At 53.3% G+C, this 20953-nt stretch overlaps 1 protein-coding gene across 1 annotated transcript; it reads left to right on the top strand.

The window, feature by feature from the left end:
* Positions 1-5655: 5655 nt before the first annotated feature.
* Positions 5656-19141, top strand: PLPP7 (phospholipid phosphatase 7 (inactive)). The gene is made up of 2 exons (XM_019008411.2): positions 5656-6397; positions 18304-19141. The coding sequence occupies exons 1-2, from the start codon at positions 5947-5949 to the stop codon at positions 18666-18668; spliced, it is 816 nt and encodes a 271-aa protein (XP_018863956.1). The 5' UTR covers positions 5656-5946; the 3' UTR covers positions 18669-19141.
* Positions 19142-20953: the final 1812 nt, after the last annotated feature.

Genomic DNA, 20953 nt, shown 5'->3' with positions numbered 1-20953 from the left:
CGTGACATCCCCCGCCACGCACCGACCCGGGGGCGCCGCTCCCCTTCCTCCTCCTCCTCCTCCTCCTCCTCCTCCTCCTCTCGGCGAGCGGCTCTCCGCAGGGGTGTCCGACCTTCCTCCTCCTCCTCCTCCTCCTGCCGCCGCTGCTGCCGCCGCTCCCGGGCGAGCCGGCTGTGGCTCAGCCTGCGGGGCTCATGGGCGGCCGGCGGGGCTGCCCCGCACACGCGTGGGCCCCGCAGGGCGTCACAGCATCCCGGGGAGCCGCGGCGAGCCCCGGCCGCGCCGCCGAGCCCCGGCTCCTGCGCTGCGGGGGCGAGCAGCGGCGCGGGGCGGGGGGGAGGCTCCTTCTCTCGCTGGGTTTTTTTCCCCCTTCGCCTCTTTGCTGGCTGCCCGGGGAGGTGAGCGGAGCAGGATCGGTGCCTCCGCCTCCCGGCTGCCGCAGGCTTCCTCTCCCGCAATACATTCATGCACCCGGGGACGGCGCCGGCCCCGGGTCTGAGCCTCGCCGGGGGAGCGGGGGGGCGCGGGGGGGCTCCGGCTCCGCTCGCCTCCGCAGCATCAAAAAGGCAGCGGGGTCAAAGTTTGCAGAAACTCGCTCGCAGCCCCTCGGTGCCCCCGGGCGTGCCCCGCCGGCTGCCCGGGCAGGGAGCGCCGCATGCCCGCGGCTCCGCGGCCCCGGCGGCACCGGCTGCGGCTCCCCCCGCCGCCCTGTCCTCCCTCCTTCGCCCAGTCCCATCCCTCCCCCTGTATTTCGCTTTTAAACTGCAGCTGTTGAAGCTAAACCTCCTTTGCAAAAAAACAGCATTTCCTCCCACATGTCCGTGAATTGTGGGTAATGTAGTTTTTTATTTTAGAAGCGCCTTTTTTTTTATTCTTCCCCCCCCACCCCCCAGCTTTTCATTTCACTGCAGCGTCCTTTTTCTTGGGTTTTCGGATTAAGATCTTCTTCTCCTGGCTGGAGTCTGCCAGGTAGATTTGGTACCAACCAAAGGGCACCAGAGGGGATGGTCTCCTTATCTGCAGAACCTGTAGCCCTAGGTCGAATGGGCTGTGATTCCAGCAACGAATAATGTAAAGCTCTCCTCGGGAGCAGCTGGAACAGGCAGCGAGAAGCATCTGAGGTAGCAGTGGCCTGTGGGAAAGTTGTAAACTTCTATTACAGGCAGTTTTAGGAGTGATGCTGCCAGCTGGTCCTGCTGGCCATCAGCTGGCCGAGGATCTGAGCACCAGCAAAGGTGAAATTGTCTGGCTTTTCAGCAATAGCTAATGGACATCAGGCCTTGAGAGTGTGTCCTCTGTCACGTGTTTCTAAATAGGAAACCTGGGGAAATGAGGGGTAAAAATCTCTTTGCTGGTGCTGCTCATGGTGTGGCATCACAACGTCTTTTAGTCCTTCCCACCCTGCACTCTCAGCAGGCTGGATTAGCCCTTAGCAGGTAGTAGAGATGGGAGCTACCAAGTGATCCTAACGAGTGAATGTCACAGAATGAGGGGAGGCAGATTTGCTCCTTTCCACCCACAGCAAGTGGAAAAAACACAGTTTATTGTCATGTTTTCCCTCCTCACGTGTTTCTGAAAGCATTGAGAAGTATTTATTTTAAACTTCCCAGTTGCTGTGAAAGGCACAATTTAGTCACTAGTCCTGTGACAGAAAGAAACACTAAGAACCCACTCAAGTTACAAGCCACTTACTATCATGTAGTACAAGGAAGAATGAAATTAGCATCTTCCGAATGAAATATCCAGCAGCCTCCAGAAGGTGCTGAAATCCTTTGACATTTCCAAGACTCTTTCACACTTTTCAAACAAGCTTGTCACAGTTTCCCAGAGCATCATAAGTCTGGTGAAACTGCATATTCTGCAACTCTAGCTTTACTAAAGCTTCAGCCAGGTCTTGCTTCAACTTGGCTGTCTCTGGTGCTCTGGTCAACTAGGAAATTGCATTATCTCATTCTAATTGAATCAGCTCTTCAGATGGAGTTTTTGTTGGGTTTTGGTTGTGCCTGTCTGCATTGAGCTGCTGTGAGGCATCAGCACACCCCAGAGCAGCTGCTTTAAGCCATGTGCAGAAGGGCTCCTGTGCCTGAGCTCCTGCTTTTCTGTGATGGCATTGCTGGAGATGCCAGGACAGGCTGTGACAAGTTCAGGAGAGGCTGGTGATGCTATGAGTTGTTTCCTTCTGCTGCTCATTTGATGTACCTGATGTCTCCTCACAGCCTGGCCATGCTCTGTTCCTGCGGCCACTCCCCGCGGTCTGCATGGTGCCTCCGTGGCTTTCCAGCATGTTTTCCAGGTTTATAAAGGACAGGGTCTCCTCTCACCAGCCCACCAGAGGCTGCATGCTGTAAATACTGCAGGATATTTTATTTTGCCCAAGCTTTCTTTTTAGTCCCTAGAAGAATCCCACCCAGCAACACTTGCTGGACGCACTTTGGTTTCAAGTGCTGCTTCTTTGGCCAGCTGCTGACAGAGGTTGGGATGCACCAACACTGCCAGTGAACTGCAGAGAAAGGGGATGGGGCTGTCACTCCTGTCCCACCCACATTCCAGCACGGTTTGCCTGGCCATGCTGGCCACTGACACCACATGTGGCCATGGCTGTGCGGGGGAATTGTGGCCAGCAGCCCTGCCGGCAGGGTGAGTGAGACAGCAGGGAGCACAGGCAGGGCTGGGCAGACTGGGCACAGGGAGAGTGCTGGATTTGTCCATCTGGGCGTTCTCCCAGGTGCTGGATGACTCCTGTGGATCATGTGTCAGGACTGGAATAGCCCTGCCGGAGCAGGGAGCCTGTCTACAGGGATATTTATAAACCCCTGGGTTAGTGGCTGTTTTGTGGGATGGGGCTTGTCATGGCCTCAGTGGGAGCAGGGATTTTCCCCTCCCAAGCTCAGTTTCTGCAGCTGGGACTGTCAGTGACAGCCCACCTGGCTGGAGGAGAGACCAGGCAGTTTTCCCTTCCCACTCCACAAGTGACAGGGGTTTTGCTGGCACTGCATCCCTCCCACACTGCCCTTCCTGCTCAGGACTGGTGCTGCACTGCAAGGCTGGAGTCTCATGGGGAGGCTTGGGCAGAGATATTCCCTCACATCAGTGTCAGCAGAAGAGACAGGCACCAGATTAAATTCAGTCCCAGGGTTTTCAAGGTATTTTTTAACCCGTGCCAGCTCCCGAGGAACATGTTAAGCTGTAGCTCAGCATCCCCAGCACCAGACTGGGGAGGAGTCTCCCTGTTTCTGCAGAGTCCTGGCCACCAGTGCCATTATCCCTCTGCCCACTGGTATTTGCAGAGCCCCACAGAGCAGCAGCCTTGCAGAGAGTGGGGAAATCCAGGAGGCCATGCACTGGGGAGGTGATGGCTACAGCCAGGGAGAAGCAGTGCTGATGGTTCTGTGCCTGGCCAATATCAGCTAGGCTGAGATTTTCCACATGCTGGGCAGTGGGATGAGGGCAGGCAGGTAGGGATGAGGTGCTGACTGCCCTGGTAGTGGCAGCACAGCCAGGGATTAGGCAGGAGCTGATGGGTGTTGGTGATGTGGCAGCTCCTGTGTGATTTAAGGGCTGCCACAGCCCCACGTGGTACCTGAGCCAGGAGAGGTTGTGTTTTATGGGCTGGGTAAGGGTGCCTGAGAAGGGAATGAGCTCTTCCTCCAGCTGGGATCACTGAATCACATGGTTTGGGTTGGAAGGCACCTTTAAAGGTCATTTAGTCCAACCCCCCCAGGCACTGGCAGAGACACCTTCCACTATCCCAGGCTGTTCCAAGCTTTGTCCAACCTTGCCCTCGAAAGCTTCTAGGGATGGGGCAGCCACAGCTTCACTCAGCAATCTGTGCCAGGGCCTCACCCTCCTCACTGTACAAAATGTCTTCCCAATATGCCATCTACCCCTGCTCTCTGGCAGCGTGAAGCCAGTCCTGTCCTCCGTTTCCAGCTCTCTTGGAGCTCCTTCAGGCCCTGGAAGGGGCTCTAGGGTCTCCCTGGAGCCTTTTCTCCTCCAGGCTGAACACCCCCAGCTCTCCCAGCCTGGCTCAAGAGCAGACTTACTTCAGCTCCTGAAGCATCTCCATGGCCTCCTGTTGACACATTCCAACAGGTCCATGTCCTTTCTGTGCTGGGGACCCCAGAGCTGGTCCAGTGCTCCAGGTGGGGTCTCACCAGAGCAGAGTAGAGAGGCAGAATCACCTCCCTTGACCAGGGATCAGTTCTGGGAGGGTATGAATCAGAAATAAATTGAGGTATATTATTTTCCCTTGAGTGAGGAAAATATGAACAAAGCCCAGGATCTCAGACTCTCGCTTGTCCGAGCACTGCTGCCACCTGGATGTTCTATCAGTCAGGTATGGATGCACAGCTCACTGAGGAAATTTTGAGAGCTATGTATAAAAGTGCAAAGAAAATGTAAAATTTGTGTTATTATCTTTGGAAGCCAAAAAAACGAGCTTCATTTTAGCACTTAAACTCCCCAGTGCAGTTTGGACAAGACCTTTAAAGACACCTCAGTGCCCAATTCCCAGGGTTACCTGTGCAGCCACTGACCTCTGTGACTGGACAGTTGTGTAGGCAAATGTCACTGGTACCAAGAGATGTGGCTGCTCTGCTCCTCAATGAAATATCCATCTTCTCCAACTCTCCATCCATGGGGGATTTCCAGCCTGTTTGCACAGGAATAATCCTGTTCCTGGAGCTCCTGTGGAGAGCCCGTTGTCCAGGGAAGGTGATGGCAGTGCAGGTGACCTGGCTGCAGCTGGGCTGTCACCCTGCAGGCAGGAGGAGGGGAGATGGATGGTGTCTCCCAGAGGTGCTGGAGGCTCAGATCCACTCAGCTGCTGTTCGGGGATGTAGCACGATCCTTCAGACCTGTGACCTGGAGCTGCAGGCTCCGGTGGGACGCTCCCAGGGGCTGCTCAGCGATGGGAGATGTCTCAGGGCCCCAGCTGCAGCGGGGAGGTGACAGCGATGGAGCACAGAGTGCGTGGCAGGAGGGACAGCAGGCATTCCCTGTCCTCCCTGGGGCCTGGCAGAGCCTTCCTCCTCCCCGTGCCACGATGGCCATGCTGCAGGGGACACGGCTGTCACCTGCGCTCAGCAGGGGCTGGGTGACACCGCAGGGACACGTGCGGTATCGAGGCCACACGCAGCACCAGGGACAGGAGGATGGGAATTCATCAGCTGCTCCTTCCCAGGGAACCAGGAGGCAGGAGATGCTGCTCCTTCATCCAGGAACGGGGTGAGTGATGGAAGGTGCTGCAGGGCGCACCCTGAGCGGGCAGGGAGGATGGGGTTTTAGTGGTGCTTGAAAGGTGTCCGTGCCAGGGGGAGGAGGGGGTATTTAGGGTGCCCAGGCAGGGGGGGAGAAGTCGAAGAACAGATTAATCAGGAAGATTTGGGGGAGAGCTCCTTGACGGGAAGTGCCTGTGCAACACCCGGTCTTGGTGCTGCAAAGCCAGGTAGCACAGCCCCCCAGAGCCCCCCTGAGGAGGGGGATGCCATCATCTCCAGCTCTGACTCTGGTACTGAAATGTGAATTGCAGCACAAAAAGAACTACGTTTCCCAGTTTCCCTTGCAGCCCAGGGGAATAAGCAATTGGAAGATTTAAATAGAGCAGGCCAGAAGCAACCAACCTTTGGCACAATGTTTTTCCCTCCTCTTCTTCATATCTATTGGCTGTCTAACCTTCTTCCCTGGCACTGGAGTGGCTGCCAAGCCTGGCATTAATTTTCCTTGCAAGCTTGCTAGGCCCATGAAGTAAACAGCCATGTGCATTCCTTACTCTATATTTAACAGCTGCAGTCTGTGCTGGGGGCAACGGCAACAGAGGGGAACCTTTGTAGCTTCCCAAATTCACAGCTTGTGAGGGTGGGAGTGGGGGAAGCTTTCTGCAGGGAGAAGAGGGATTTCTCTCCTTCCCAGTATTTGCAAAGCAGATTGCGTTAAAGAGAGACTGCAATGCCAGCATCCCAGCCACGGTCCAGGGCCAGAGACAGGAACAATGTCCTCAACAGGGCTGAGTTCCTCTCCCTGAATCAGCCCTTGAAGGGGAACCAGGAGAGCAGGAGCTCCAGCAGGAAGCAGAGCAGCCAGGCCGGGGCAGCCGGTGCCCAGAACACCAACCCCAAGGAGCGGAGGCAGTCGCAGCAGCTGCCCGAGGAGGACTGCATGCAGCTCAACCCCTCCTTCAAGGGAATTGCCTTCAACTCGCTGCTGGCCATCGATATCTGCATGTCCAAGAGGCTGGGGGTGTGTGCCAACAGAGCCTCCTCCTGGGGAGGTGCCCGCTCCATGATCAACCTCCTGGGGATAACGGGGCACGGGATCCCCTGGATTGCAGGTACCCTCATCTGCCTGGTGAAGAGCAGCACGCTGGCAGGCCAAGAGGTCCTCATGAACCTGCTGCTAGGTGAGTGGCAAACCTCCCTCCCTGCCCGGAAAGCCCAGCCCTCCTCACAAGGGACAGCAGCACTGGGACTCCTCCTCTGGCTGCTCCCAGCAGCAGAAGTGCTTGGGAAGTGGGGAGTGACCTTTAGGGTAAATGCTGCGCTTTTTGGCCTCTGAGCCCCAGGCACTGTGGGTGATGGATGTCACAAGAAGGTGTCTGAGAGGGATGGATTAACTGTGGTAGCTGGGGACAGCCATGGAGCAGGGACAGGCCCTTGGTCCTGCGTGGTGCAGGGCTGTCCAGTCAGACCGAGGCAGTGTCCATGCTGGGAGGGTGGGTACCAGCAGTGATGTCTTTTATTTAATCTGTGGTTATCTGCCTTGGTGTTTGATAGGTGGGGAAGACATAAAGATATTAATCTTTAATATCTGGACCAGTTCCTGAGGATGTTATTTCCATCCCCTTGCTGCCCTCTTGACCAGACTCCACGTGATGGAGTCCTGTCACCTTCCCTGCTGCAGTTTGTTCTCACATCCTCCTTCCCTTGGGTACCTTTCTTGCTGCTGTCCCCGTTTCCATGTGCTAATTTGACCCAGAGGCTGTGTAGGCAGGCTGGAATGCCTTTGGCTCTCCTGCAAGTCTTTGCTTGCATGGTGGTGGTCAGTGTCCCTGTTTATGGAGACTGGGATGTGTTGAAGGGTTTGACCCACTTCTCCACTGTGCAGGGCCCATCCCACCCCAATGTCCCACCAATGACCAGGATGAGCTCTAACTGTGATTTGCCTTAAATCCTGGCCCCAACCTGCCCAGGCCATGTATACCTGAGGACCTTCCTATTCTTGCTCTTCTGCCTTTGGCACAGGGTCCCATTATCCTATTTTACCCTCTCCTCTGGCTGTGACATACCCTGGTGTTTCACCCTCCCTAAAAACTCAGCAATCCCACTTTTGATTGATAGGAGAAATTGGAAACATTGGATTTAGACACTTTCTTCTCAGGGAGCATTTTGAGGTGCCGTAGGGACACTTTATTTCACAGGAAAGGGACTTCTGTCTGCAGGGGCTGACTGTGACGTGATACAGCTCAGCAACATGGCCCCAGGTTTTGGGTTTTTTTCACAAGTTCATCCTTCAGAGAGGGTGAAGACTGAGCTGGACTGGCTTGAAAAGCACAGTGGTAGCTGCCTTCTCTTCCCTGTGCCTTTGGAGGAGGCTGTCCTCGTGCTGTGACATCTCATGGGGGGAGGCAGTGGCGGGGAAGGAGCCAGAATAGCACCAGCGTGATGCAGAGCCCGCCAACGTCAGCAGTTCTCGCAGGGGCTCCTCGGTGAGCGGGGTCAGCCCCTCACTGGGAAGAGAGGATCCAGTCAAAAGGGCACGAGGATGAAACAGTCGGTGACTAACAGTGAGTGGCACAGTTTCCAGATGTCTCTTGACCCAAGAGCCTTTGATGGGAGCCTGGAAACTGCTGCTTTGTCTCCAAAAAATTTGAGGTCTTCGCAAAGAGCTCATGCCCCCTTTGGCTTAAAAACAAGGAAGGTTATTTCACCCTTCCATTGCCATATGAGGAGGCCAAATGCAAAACCACCTTGGGGCCATGTTCTAGCTTCATGGACTGGTGGCTGGGAGAGCTCATCCCTGCATCATTACCCACATCTCCAGGTCTTCTGAGCTCCAGTGTGGTGCCCAGGGACAAGTTGGGGGTTCTGGAGTCTTGCGTCCTTGCCTAGACACACTACTCCCACCCCTCCTCTTCCCCTTCCAAGAGAGGAAATAGTTAACTGGTGTTCCAGTTCCATAGGTCTGGCAGCCTCCAAAGAGCTCCACTACTCCCTCTGAAAAGACAGCACTGACTGGTGGCACTGGCCAAGGTGCCCTCAGCCTCTCTTGTCAGCTTCTGCAGCAGGACTAGTGTCACCCCACAGAGCAGATCTCTGCTGTGAGAGTGGCCTTGGGCTGATATTTAAGATTGCAGTCAGAAACTCTGAGTACCTGAGTAGCTGCTGCCATGATATCTGCACTGCTGGTGGAGAAGGAGCCTGGCTGGACCTCGACAGGTCCCAGGAACAGTGGGGTTGTGTATACACAGGAAGGTCATGGCACCACTGCTGCATCTGGCATCCTTGGTCCCTCTTGCTGCTGCTTTCCTGTGGTTCAAATCCACCAGGATGTGGTGAAAAGCCCTCCTAGATAGGCACAGGTCAAAGGTCAAAGGGAAGGGAACCTCCTGGTGCTTCCCTTGGAAGAGGGAAGCTGGGAAGTTGGGGTTGCCTATAGCACCCCTTCCATACCTCCCTGGGCTCTCCTCCCTTCCCCCGGCTCACTGAGGGTTTGATACATCAAGCAGAATTTCTGATGCAGTCTCTGGGCAGGGAGCCAGCCCATCACAGAGCACTTGTTTAGGATTTGCAATCAGGCTTCCAAGGCGAGGAGACTGCTGAAATGGGACTGGGAACCTGGCAGAGCACCACTGCAGATGGAAGAGGAGCTCTCGCCAGTGGCTTTGCCAACACATGTGGGAGCGTTCCGGGTGAGGGGGTCTGACCCTGGGATGCTCCATCCATCCCCACTGCAGATGCTGATTAGCAACCCCAAGCAATGTTTTCCCTCCATATTTGTCATCTGTGATGGAATTTATTGATTCCCCTTCTCACAGTAATCTTTTCCAGCAAATGCCAAACAGCCAGAGAAGCACACACAGCCTGTTACTGAAAAGATGGAAGAAACCAGATATCTGTGCCCACTGTAAAAATCTTTCTGCCAGGACACATTTTCAGGAAGAATGTCTCAGCATCACCAGCCCTGGCTGAGCAAAAGTCAGGGAGAAGGTCCACAGTCCCTTGGCTAAATCAAGGAAAGCTTAACTCAGGAAATCCTCCAGTTGTAAAGTTCATTTAATTTGTCTGCCACTGTTGGAACTTTTAGGACCATTCAAGCTTTCCTGTGCAATCACAAGGGTTTCATGAAAACTAAGGTGCTTAGAAAGTCATTTGAACCTGGCAATCAAACTTGCAGGGGGAAAGCAGTTATAAAACTTTCAGTAAAATGCCCAGATCTGCTTCAGAACCAGACACAAATTCCATTAAACCCCGGGGGCAGCGGTACCTCGGTTTCTGGTTCTGATCCATCTGGTGAGGATGTGGATCCAAATTTAATGATTCATTGACTGCAAAGCCAGCAAAGAACATTTGGATCATCGATCTAACCCACGGCAAAATACAGGCTGTAGCACATCCCTTAATTTATTCCTGTTCAATTTGTTAAGGGAAAAAAACTCCAAACACTCAATCTGATGTACAGTTACAAGTGAGGGTGAACTTGTCAGAGCCATTTCTGTATTACTGCAGTGGTAGGGATTCTCACAAGTGCTTTCAGTTGGACTCTTCCCTTCATTGCGTCTCCATACCCTTCTCTCTCCAGCTGAACAGCTTTCAGCCAACATCTCTTCTGCCTTTCAGTGTTTTGGATAGTGCTCAAGTAATTTCTTCACCTCCTATTTATTAAGCTAAACAGATTGATCTTGTTAAACTGATGGTCTTTGCAGATCGAGGCACCTTCTCACTGCAGTGGGGATGGAATGTGGTCACTGGGGATGGAATGTGATTGTCCACCCAAAGTGGTCACTCCAGTGAGGCCCCTCTTTTGTGTTTACAGCCAAACCATCACTGTGTTCAGCTATTTGCCATCCAGCTGGGTGCCTTTGCTGTTGGGAAGTACCTGCCTGGGTCATCCTTGGACATAAAACTGTGTTTGTTCTTGGTTTGAAGTAGCAGTAGCTGGTTCTGCTGCGCTCATGGCTCTCTGGAACAGATATCCAGACGAGGAGAAGAGAAAGCTTTGCTTGCTGTCTCGGTGCCACCGGTCCCAGTGCTCAGCCATCTCCAGCTGGCTCTGCATCCCGCTGGGAGGGGAAGGATGGCTCTTTGGTGCTGTCACTAAGCATTTATCCCATTAAGTACAGCACTGCCTCAGGGCGTGGATGTATCACTGATGTGTCAGGCTGGGGGTGGGTGAATGCCACAGGAGGAGGAAAGGAGGGACCCAGTGCCACTTCTCCACTCCTGGAGGCCAGCAAAGAGGAAGTTCTTGCTCTGTCCAGCCTTCTTCTGAGTGCTGACATAGCTTTACTCTGAGCAGGAACCTAGCCATGATATTCTGAAGCGTAGTCCCTGCAGACCCCCCTAAGAAAGAAAATTATAAATACATATATATGGTCAGAACTCTGTGGTCCCATCCTGGCAGCTTCCAAGCAAGACCAGATTTGTAAGAAATTCATGGATTAGGAAGGTAAGAGAGCAAGAAATGCCTTCACCAAGCCCCTTGAGACCCCAGTGACCCTGGTCTAACAATACAGACATGCTTCAGATATTGTTGTGCTTCTTTTTGGAGACTGTGTGATGAAAATCCAGACAGTACAGCCGGTTGCTGGTAGAGGTCACAGGGTGGATGAAATGCCCAGGCAGAGCTGCTCCTGTCAAGCCTCAGGGCAGCCCAGACCCAGCAGAGAGGCCAGGGAGCTGCACGGCAGGTGGATCAGTCTGTATGTGGCAGAGCCTGCTCAGCCCAGAGCCCCAGAGATGGTTTGGGGCCAGATGTGTCTATTTTTTCTCCTTTCATTCTTCCACTGTGGGAGCAGGGATTTTCTGAGCCAGGGAGGGCAGAGCACATTCCATCAGGGATGGGTAGAGCAGCTTGGGAGGTGGTGCCCTGTGGATCCATCCCTCCTTGGACAGCCTGGCACATGCAGGGGCTCAGCTGCTGTCCCACTCCCCTCCCAGCCCTGCCAGTGCCCACCAAGGTCTCACTGAGCCAGCAGCATGTCTGCCCACTGAGGTGGAAACATTGAAATGCCGAGTAACCCAACATGAGTGACCCACAGAAGGTGCCAGTCAGAGGGAACAATGCAGATGCCCACTCCCTGCATCCAGCATTTAGACACAGGTCCAGCCTGGCATTAAACCTTCCTCTTCATCACTCCAGGATGCTAATTTGCCTCTGTTCTGCCCAGACACAGCAGCTGAACTCCATGATCCTTTGGTGGGGGCCGTGCTCAGCCTTCATCCCTTCACAGCTGATGAGCTCAGGCATCTCTGAAGAGCCAGCAATGCACAGCTCCCCCGGCTTCCCTGCCCCCCTTCCTGCCTGCTTCCTCTACAGGAATGTGTCCTGCTCACTGCAGGGCAGCCTGGTGAGCCTGCAGTGTCCCCTGGGATAAAGGACAGTCAGTGACAGGCTGGGGCTCATCTGACTGTGGCTGGGGCAGGCACGGGGGTATTTCCAGGGACCTGCACAGTGTCTCCATCAGACCCATGGTCTGATCAGCCCCTCGGTAGCAGGCAGCACTGATTTGCTCAGGTCCTGGCTGGCTGCTGGGGATGTTGTGAGCCCTGCAGGCATCAGTGTGCAGCCCTTGGGGAATGTGCAGCGAGCTGGAATCCAACCCTTGCAGAGCAAACAGCAAAACGTTCCCCAGCCTGAATGCAGAGCAAAAGAGAAAAGAAGTGCGAGGGTTGTTGAATGGGAAGAGAGGGAATAAACATGGGAAATGAGTCATCCTTCTGTCTGTCACTCCGGGAGCAACTTCCCATTGCCCCAGCCTGCAGCTCCGAGGGGACAGTGGCTGTTCCACTCAGGCAGAGCCGGAGAGGCAGAGCCAGGCTCTGGCCCGAAGGGAGATCCCAGATCCATGGCTGAGTGTGTTTGCCTCTAACACGCCCTGACAGGAGCAGTGGTTGGGAAGAGGAAGGTGAGGGATGAGGTGAGTTGTTGGGAGGAGCAGCAGGCAGGGAGAGGGAGAGCCGGTTGCTCCGGGTCAGGATTGGTGGAGGATTGGGTAGGAAGGAGGGGAATCAGATGAACTCTCCTTTTTTCTTCCGCTTCGAGGAAACCTCCGTGTTTTAACCTGGAACAGAGAACCATTTCCATCTGATGGCAGATATACCTGGGTCCACACTGTGAGGTGTGATGGTTGGAGACCCTCTGAGCATCACAGAATCAGACCTTTTTCTTTTTTTTCCTTGCCAGTTTGCCTCTTTGAAGAGCAGTGGGATGTAACTCCAAGCCCAGACAGCACTGAGGCTGAGCAAGGAGCCAGCATGGGCTGGGCCATGCTGCTGGTCCTCAGCCCAAGGCACTTTTCTTCCTCTGGCTCATCCCATACAGCACTTTTGTTGCTGGTGCAAGTGGTTCTGAGATGTGCTGATGGTACCTGCGCTGCTGCCATGGGGTACAGGAACATTTCAAGCTGTCAGAGCCCTTCTGGGAGGCAGATGAGCCATCCTCAGGGCTGCTCATCTCCTTTCACCCAGCAGCACGAGCCCTTTTCACTGTGCTCCCCCTCTTGCCTGCACCTCACCCCAGCCTGTGCAGACCCCCAGTGAAGGAGCCTCACTCAGTATCTGATGCTGAGTACAAATTTCCCAGCTCCCAGGGCACAGTGTTTCCAAGGGGAGAACTCCAGGCAGCCTGTGTTTGCACTCAGGGCTGCTTCTAATCATCTAGAATATAGCAAATCTATTTTTAGTTGTTGTGGGTTTTTATTTTAATTAATTGCACAATTCTGCTTTCCACCATTTTTTCACCTCCCCATGACCACTTACCCCACACTGATGCTTGTTCAGCCAAAAAATACCCACCCCCCTCGAACACCAGAATGCCTGATTCATTGACTCTTCAATGTACCATGCCATCTGTGCTTTTTGTCAGCTCTGACACCCAGTAGTGCCACATTTGGGGAACAAAATGAAATGGAGGGGTTCATTTCCAGAGTGGACCTCTTCCAGCTGCCACTGACTCCACTGGAGAGAGGGTGAAGATTCTTTTGAAACTTGCATCTTTCATTAATGTCAATGAGATAAGGCTGCAAACAGCTCATTTTCCAGGTCAGGGACCCTAATGCCTGCTGGAGATTTGGGAAGTTCAGAAGGAGTAGGAAGGGGCACAAAAGTAAAAAGAAAAATGGTGACAAAACTATGAATTCTAATTATGGAGTTAAAGAAACTATTTCCTGGGACTGGTGGTATTTGTCCAGAGTTCAGTACTGAGTGAGGATGGGTAATCTGGGCAATACAGGACCATCAAAGGCAGTCTTGGCCCTCCACATGCCCTCAGCAGCTGCAGTGGGGAGCTCATGCCACCTCCAGCATGGTGGGTTTGAAGCCCAGGCAATGAGGCTTGGCTCTGCTCTGTGCACATCTTGCCTGAGGCACATCTGCTTCCACATTGGGAGCCTCCTGAGCTCATGAAATGGGCTCACTCTTCATTCCTGGCCATTTACCTCCCTGTTTTCCCGTCTGCTCAGCCGTGGTTCTGGGAGGCTGAGTCCAGCTTGTGACTGTTTCTGATCCCAACCTCACAGGCTGGGCTCTGTAGAGTAGCCTTGTCTCATCCAAGCACAGCCCCATGTGTGTGAAGTCACGTGGATCTCGCCTGCTGGAGCAGATGAGGCCACGGGCTTTTTTGGCTTTCTCCTCTTTTCCTCCCCCCCTTCCCCTAGAACTGCACCCAGGTTGTTTTTCAGCTGTGGTTTTGATAACATGTTTATATAAACATCCCAGTTGGAATCTTCCTCCATCCCTGGAGACACTGCCTAGCTCCAACCTGGAGCAGACCATGTTCCCAGGGCTGCTCACACCATCCTCAGCCTCTTCCAGCCATAAGGGATGGCAGCAGAGGTGGCACCTCAGGGACAGAAAGGACCTTATGGTGGCAGGGGACATCCAACTGTTTCAATTCCTCTTAAATACAAGCTGTGGAGTTTGGTTGTGCTGATAATGGTTCAGGTTTGTCCTTGTGCCTGGCTGCACAGGGCTCCTCTCTGCTCACCACTGTGCTCCTGATGGGCTCCTAACACTTGGTGCTAGGAGCAAGGCAGATAATTGTTTTCCTTTCCTTATTAATAGATATAAAATGCCTGCCCAGGGGCCTCACTTTCAGCTCATTTACTGTGCATCTGATGCCAGATGTTGGGTTTTTACAGTACCATGGTGATCTCTGATGCTAAAATTGTCACAGGCAAGACAAGACTTGCTCTTTGGTTTTGTGTTTTAAGGAAGTTTTAGATGTTAATGTAGGATTTGGGGATTTTGCATTGGAAATCTGAAGGATTGTATCCCTTAACATCAGGTCAACAGGGAAATTCCTGATCTCTGACAGAAAAATGTGAAAAGAGCAGGAACAGGCAAGAGCTAATCCTTCCTTCACTTTTAAATACAGCACTACCTGGGTTTTACATCCAGTGATGCCTCTGGTTTAAATCCAGTGCTACCTGGCTCTAGAGGGGAAAACACGATGAAAAAAACCCTTCATATTAAAATTTCTTCATCCTCTCATCTCAGCCTTAGTCAGGTGGCACTCTGCCATCCCTGCTGTGCTTTTGACAGCCCCGAGGGTCCCCAGAGGGCAGCCAGAGCAGGCTGGTACATCAGCTGCAGGCTCCTTTCCGTGGGCTCTCCTGGGGCTGTGCTTGCTCCAGCCTGCAGTCAGGTCACCCTGAAGGATTTGCAGGGCTCTGTGTGAGGGACCAGGGAAGGACAGAGCCAAGGTGGTGGTGCTGATTTGCAGGTGGCAGGTGCAAGGCTCAGGGTTCAGCAGCAGGAACAGTCCCCAGCACAGAGACACCCACCTGCAGCTGGAGGTGATAAAGTTAACCCCTTGCCTGCCTAATGCTGTGCCCACACAAGGAGCGAGGATTTGATGTGCATTAGGGGCAGGAAGGAAGCGAGCCAAGGTCCAAGCGGGTATGTAGGTCATGGGATTGCAAAGGAATAGGGCCTGGGAGGGGGCTGCTGGGCAACAGCACTGTCTGTGTCTGTTCCTGAAGGATGGGCCCTTGGCAGCACCGCTGGCAGCAGTGCTGATTCACCCTGCCAGCGCCGGCGGCAGCAGCAGCAGCAGGAGAGGGAAGGAGAACAGCAGAGACCCAGCACTGGGAGAGGGCAGTGGGACCCTCCACGCCTCAGGGGTGGCTGCTGGGGCTGTTCCATAAAGAAATCTCCATGATATGAACAGAAAGTGCAAGGGGAAGTGACAGAAAAAGCACCAGATGGAGGGATCTTTGGTGTTTTTTTTTCTTTTAACGGCAAATTAACCCCCGGTTTTAATGCTGTCATGCCTTCCGATCTTGAAATGTGGGCAAACGAGGCTTTTTGCTTTCTGTGCATCATTTGACGAAAATCAAAGCTAGCAGTACTGAAGGCCCATTTTGTTCATCTTCTGAATGAAAGGATTATTAGAAGTGCTCTTTGGCTTGTTCTCCATGCCCTGAACACCTCCATGCACACATGCCTGCATCCCTCGAGTTGCCCTGACACCACCTTTGACCATAAAAATACACGGCCAGTGCAAAATACTGACAGGCAGTGCTGAACACCACACGCTGTGAAAGCACATGGCACTTCTGCTACTGATCCCTGGGCAGGTTTGTTGGGGAATGGTCTCTAGGGAATTTATTGAACACCATGGAGGAGACACTGGGATCTCTTGGGGTGCCCAGACTTGTTCTGGAAGCCCTGGCTGGGCTTCTCAGCAATGCAATAGGTGCTGACTTCAGCAGAGCAGCTTGGGCCAGAGTCTTCTCTTGGCAGCACTGGTGCATCATCTCTCTGATGCTTCTGGGTTCCCAAGAATTTGATGAGTCTGGGTTCCCGAGAGAGCATCTTGGAGTTTCAGTTTCACACAGCTCTCATCCAGGGTGAGAAGGGATTGGTGGGAAATGCAGTCAATGAGCTCTGAAAATAATTTCCTGAAGCCTTTTGCTGGATGAGGGCTGGAGGGGGGGGGTCACTTAGTGAGGTGAGGAGTTGGGCTGGGGGTGATTTAGGAAGCCCAGCATGAGCAGAGCACTGTGTAGCAGGGCAGCCCCGTACTGGTCAGCCAGGCTTGGGCTGACAGCATTTGACCTTAACACAGAGCAAGGGTGAGTGGCTACTCCAGGGCTCCACAGACTGAGTCTGAAATCCCTCCTTCCCCTTCTCCCCCACAGCCAGCCTGTCAAAAAAAAAATCAGCACACTGCAGACAAGCACTCTGCTGAGTGTGGGGGTCCTGCTGGGCTGCAGACCTCCCCCTGCTCTCTCCCTGCCTGCCAGTCACATCCAGCAGGATCTGGGCAGCCCCTGGTTGTCCTTGTCCTCCTAAACCCATTGCTGCTGCTACAGGCCCAGTGGTGTGACCAACCTCCTTGCAGGCCCTTGCCACCTGCAGCCTCAACAACTTTGTTCAGGTGCCACTCATGAATCTTTGCTCTCTGTCAATCTCCTGCTTTTTGTGTCTAGCCTGGATTCCTGCTACTGTCCATGCCAGGGAGGAGCTGGTACCCAGACCTTTTCCTCTGCTCCATCTGCCCTGCACAGCTCTGAGACCCCAGGGCATGCATGACCTATTGGGCAGAAGGTCCAGGGAGGTCCTGCTGTCCATGCAAGATGCCCTGCAGATGAGGCAGAAAAGCAGTCTTCCATAAGGAGAGGGTTTGGCCAGGGTAAATACCAGCCCCTTCCCAAAGCAGTGCTGGGGACCGGGGGTGGCACATGGGGAAGGTGGGTGAGCAGAGCTGCTGTGACAGCTCCTCACTTCCCAGCTCCTGCCAGGTGCTGAGCAGGCAGGTGGAGCTGCCTCCCTTGTGCCATCTCATTTCCCAGCCCCACCACCGCTGCACTCCTATCCATGCTCCTGAAACCTTGTCAGCTGTCAAGGAATGGTCTTTACCAGGGCCTGGGAACCAAACAACCGGCCCCTGGCATTCCTGCTGATGGAGCAGGCTGTGCTCATGGTGGCAGGTATGTCCTTGTCATTTCTGCGGGGAGCTGAAATTTTTCAGCTGCAGTGAAAACTCTGACTAATTAGGAGGGTTGTAAAAAGCAGATGATGAAATTAAAGAGAAATAAAATTGATGCTAGGAAATAGAAATGACAATACCTGTCGGCTGGGACTAAGCAGGTGGGCTGAAGAGGAGGGTGATGTAGAGAAATGCTGATGGGTTTCACTTATGAAGCTTTTAAGGAAGAAAGGTTTGGTTTAGAGAGCTGCAGGTGCCTGTGCCATGACAGGCCTGTATTTGCTGGGGCTGGGAGGTGTGGTACCCCCAGTGCATTTGCACAGGGAAGGGGCTGCGTGGGGTGACTTGCAGGGAGAAAGTCACAGGGAGCAAGAGGTAAGCAGAAACAAGAAATGGCTCGTGGGTGTTTAATGCTTTGGCAAAGGAAGAAGGATGGGTGGGGGATATCTAGGAGGATGCTGCCCACCCTCCAACACACCATGGTGCTGTTTCTAACACAGGAGCACCTTTTACTTTATTGTGTGCCTTTCCCCTTGGCTCACTGGTTCCTAATGCTCTTTTCTTAGTGAAATCTGTCAGCATGGTACAAAATCTGCAAGCATGGTGTGATCCCCTGGCTGCTCTGGGCAGGAGGAGGCAGTGGGCTTGGGACAGGCCAAGGGACAACACTAGAAAGTGCTGTGGGACACCTTTCCTCCAGCAGACTGCTCACTGCAGCCTGGGCACCCTGGCACAGAGCCCCAGGCAGGGATCTTGCTGAATGAGGTTTCTGAAGCATGAGGTGGAGGCAGCAAAAGGAACATCCAGGGTGGTGGTTTGAGGGTCAAAAGAGTTTCAGTTTTAGCTTCGCCAGTTGCTCTCTTCCTCCCCAGGTGGGTTGCTCGCCTCTGCAGTCTGGGGTTCTTCTCTGTCAGAGGAGACAGTGGTGACAGTGGTATTTGCCTCCTCTGTGGGCAAACTGGGAGGGTTGATCAACATTTGGGTGGTGACCTGAGGATGGGGGAGTTGTGTGCAGCTGCACCGTGGACATCTGGCCGGAACCAAAATCAAATTTTTATTTAAAGACAATGACAACCCTTTAATGTTACATCTTGAAAATTGCCCTCAACTCTTCTTCTGTCTCTCACTGTTCTCTCTGTGTCTCCTGTTTTGTAGCCCTGCTCTTGGATATCATGATTGTGGCAGGATTGCAGAAGCTGGCCAAGCGGAAGGGCCCGTACGACATCAATCCTGGCCTGTTGGACTACCTGACCATGGACACCTACGCGTTTCCCGCGGGCCATGCCAGCCGGGTGGCCATGCTCTCCAAGTTCTTCCTCAACCACCTGGTCCTGGCCATCCCTCTCCGCATCCTGCTGGTCCTCTGGGCCCTCTGTGTGGGCTTGTCCCATGTCATGATCGGACGGCACCACATCACAGATGTTCTCTCTGGCTTTGTTTTCGGCTACTTGCAGTTCAGGCTGGTGGAGTTGATATGGATGTCTTCCAACACGTGTCAGATGTTGATATCCATCTGGTGAACGCGGAGGACTTGGAAACTAGAAGATACTTTGAGAGTTCCCCTCCCAGTATTTTCTACGTGTTGTTTGTTGGAAGCAGTTGTAACTTCCATGAGCAGTGGTGTTTTTTAATGTCGCTTCCCCACCTTTAAAAAAAAAGTTTCTTGTAATGGATTGGGTTTTAGCAATCGAGGGCCATACCTGTGTTTTGGCCGTATTCTCAAGCTGTGTTTGGACAGCAGCCTAATTAAGCTTTACAAGTGAGAGAAATGAGCTCCATGTCCACCTTCTTTAGGTGGATCACATTGGCACCTTGGTATGTCCTCAGTATGGGCAGTGCTGAGAGCTTCCTGAGAAGACATTCGTGAACTTTTCAGAGGATAAATTATTTTGGCCACAGTGCTTTTTTTCTTTTTGTAAGCCCAGCAGTTGTGTCTTTTACGGAGTCAAGACATTGCTGGTGCTTTACAGATAATAAATAATCGTAAAAATCCTGCCCTGTTTGGTTCTTATCATGAGGGAGGGGAGAAAATGAGCCCAGTGTGGCTTTGAGATATACATTCAGCATGGAGCAGGTCCTTCAGTCTTGCTGCCCAAGGGGATGCAAACTTTTGCTTTGGGTGGGGTGGGCCTAGATGGGTGCTCAGGACACCAAAGGAAAATCTGTTCTGTGAGAGTATGTGAGGAGTTTTTGGTCTGGTAAGGGACAGCAATGCCCTGATGTGGTGCTGTTTCTTCCTGCTAGTGACAAGTGGCCTCCTTGAAGCCAGGTGGATCCTTATCCAGGTGATGGCCATGTTCAACGTGCTGTCTCTGAAATGGATCCCCCCTCACAACTGCCATAAGAAAATCCCACATTTTGAACAGAATGTGCCAGTTCTCTGTGGTTTAGCTGTCTCTACAAGACAGCTTGATGTTTGGTGGGTGATGGATATTATCAGACATAGCGCCTGTCCTGACTGGATAAATCCTGCAGAATGGAGGGATCCTGTCATCCCTGTCCTCCTGTGGATCCCAAGTGAGCAAAATACACCTGGCTTGCAAGGCCAGGGAGGAGTCAGCTGGGTCCTGTGCTGTCATCTCTCCCTGCATGTTGGGTAGCCTCTTCCTACAGGGGCTGGTGAGAAGAAGACATTCAGCTAATGACTGTTGCAAGCTGCTGACATTTGTTGCTCTTTGATGATTAATATGAAAAGAAGCTAAACAGAAAATCTATCCCTGGCATGCGTCTCCAGCTGGGATGTCAGCGCAGAGCCCTGGGAGCTGCTGGCTTCCCGCGCTGCCGGCTCCGAGGCTGGAGCAGGAGCGTGGTAAGGAGGGCGTCCATGTCCTTCAAACACAAGCCTCCCACAGAGCTCACAGATGAGCTGTCCTCTGGGAAGGGCTGTCACTGAGCACGTTGAGGAAAGAGGAGAGCTCAGGGTTGTCCCTGGAGGTTGGTGCAGCAGCAGGCAGAGCAGCGGGGGTGGCGGGTGCTGTCCTGCTTCTCTCCTGCTGCTGCGTGTGAGAGCAGGGATGTGCTACCCTCCCATCAGGGTTTTCCTTTGCCAGCCTCCTTCTCCTGCAAAGATTTCTGTGAAGAAGTGAGCTGTGGTGCCTTTTGTTCCTTCCAGGCATTATTACACGTGGCAGAGTTTGTCCTCATCCCTAGCAAGGATGACAGCACGTTCCGAGCTCTGACTGTGGGTGATGCACCAATGTGTAGCTGGAGATGACAGGTTCCTGAAGGGGCAGGGGGCAGGGGATGCCTTTCCTCACATGGCTTTGTGGGAAACTCTCACTTTGTAGCTCCAGAATTTACTGAACCTTTGCAAATAGATTGGATGATTCTACAGCCGTGTCACCAAGTCCAGGTTTTCTTGCACTTGTGTTGTCTTCTCCTGGTATATCCAGGGTGGCAGAATGGCTTTGTAGGAGTTGCTTCTGATCTTTGCTGGTGTAATCAGGAGAGCATGGCCTGGAGAAGCTGCCACAGTGGGTTAGATCAGCTGAGCTGATCTGAACTAGAACATAGTTGCAAAGCAAGGCAGGAGAGCAGGGGGAGGTGAGCTGGGGCGATTCCCAGGGGTAAGTTTGGATTCACAGGCTGGGGCTTTCTCCCACATAGCATTTCTCCAGGGTGTCTTCCTCCTCAGCCCCCTGCAGTTTGTGCCCCTTCTCTTCCACAGAACTTCAGTGCCCAGAGCAACAGGAGGAAGGTTTTGTGAGACCCCCCACAAGATGAGTGTGGATTTGGGCACAGAGGCACCAGGAGAGGCCTGGCAGAGCCTTGCCTCACCCGTGTCTGCCTTCCCAGCAAGCCAAGA

Source organism: Parus major, chromosome 17, assembly GCF_001522545.3.
Source record: "Parus major isolate Abel chromosome 17, Parus_major1.1, whole genome shotgun sequence".
NCBI lineage: Eukaryota > Metazoa > Chordata > Aves > Passeriformes > Paridae > Parus > Parus major.
This window is presented reverse-complemented; position numbering and strand designations above follow the sequence as displayed.

Bases quoted from the DNA above. Each gene is read 5' to 3' on its own strand.
- PLPP7 (XM_019008411.2), top strand. From the start codon at position 5,947: ATGCCAGCATCCCAGCCACGGTCCAGGGCCAGAGACAGGAACAATGTC. The intron at 6,398-18,303 runs GTGAGTGGCAAA...CCTGTTTTGTAG, and splicing joins CCTCATGAACCTGCTGCTAG to CCCTGCTCTTGGATATCATG.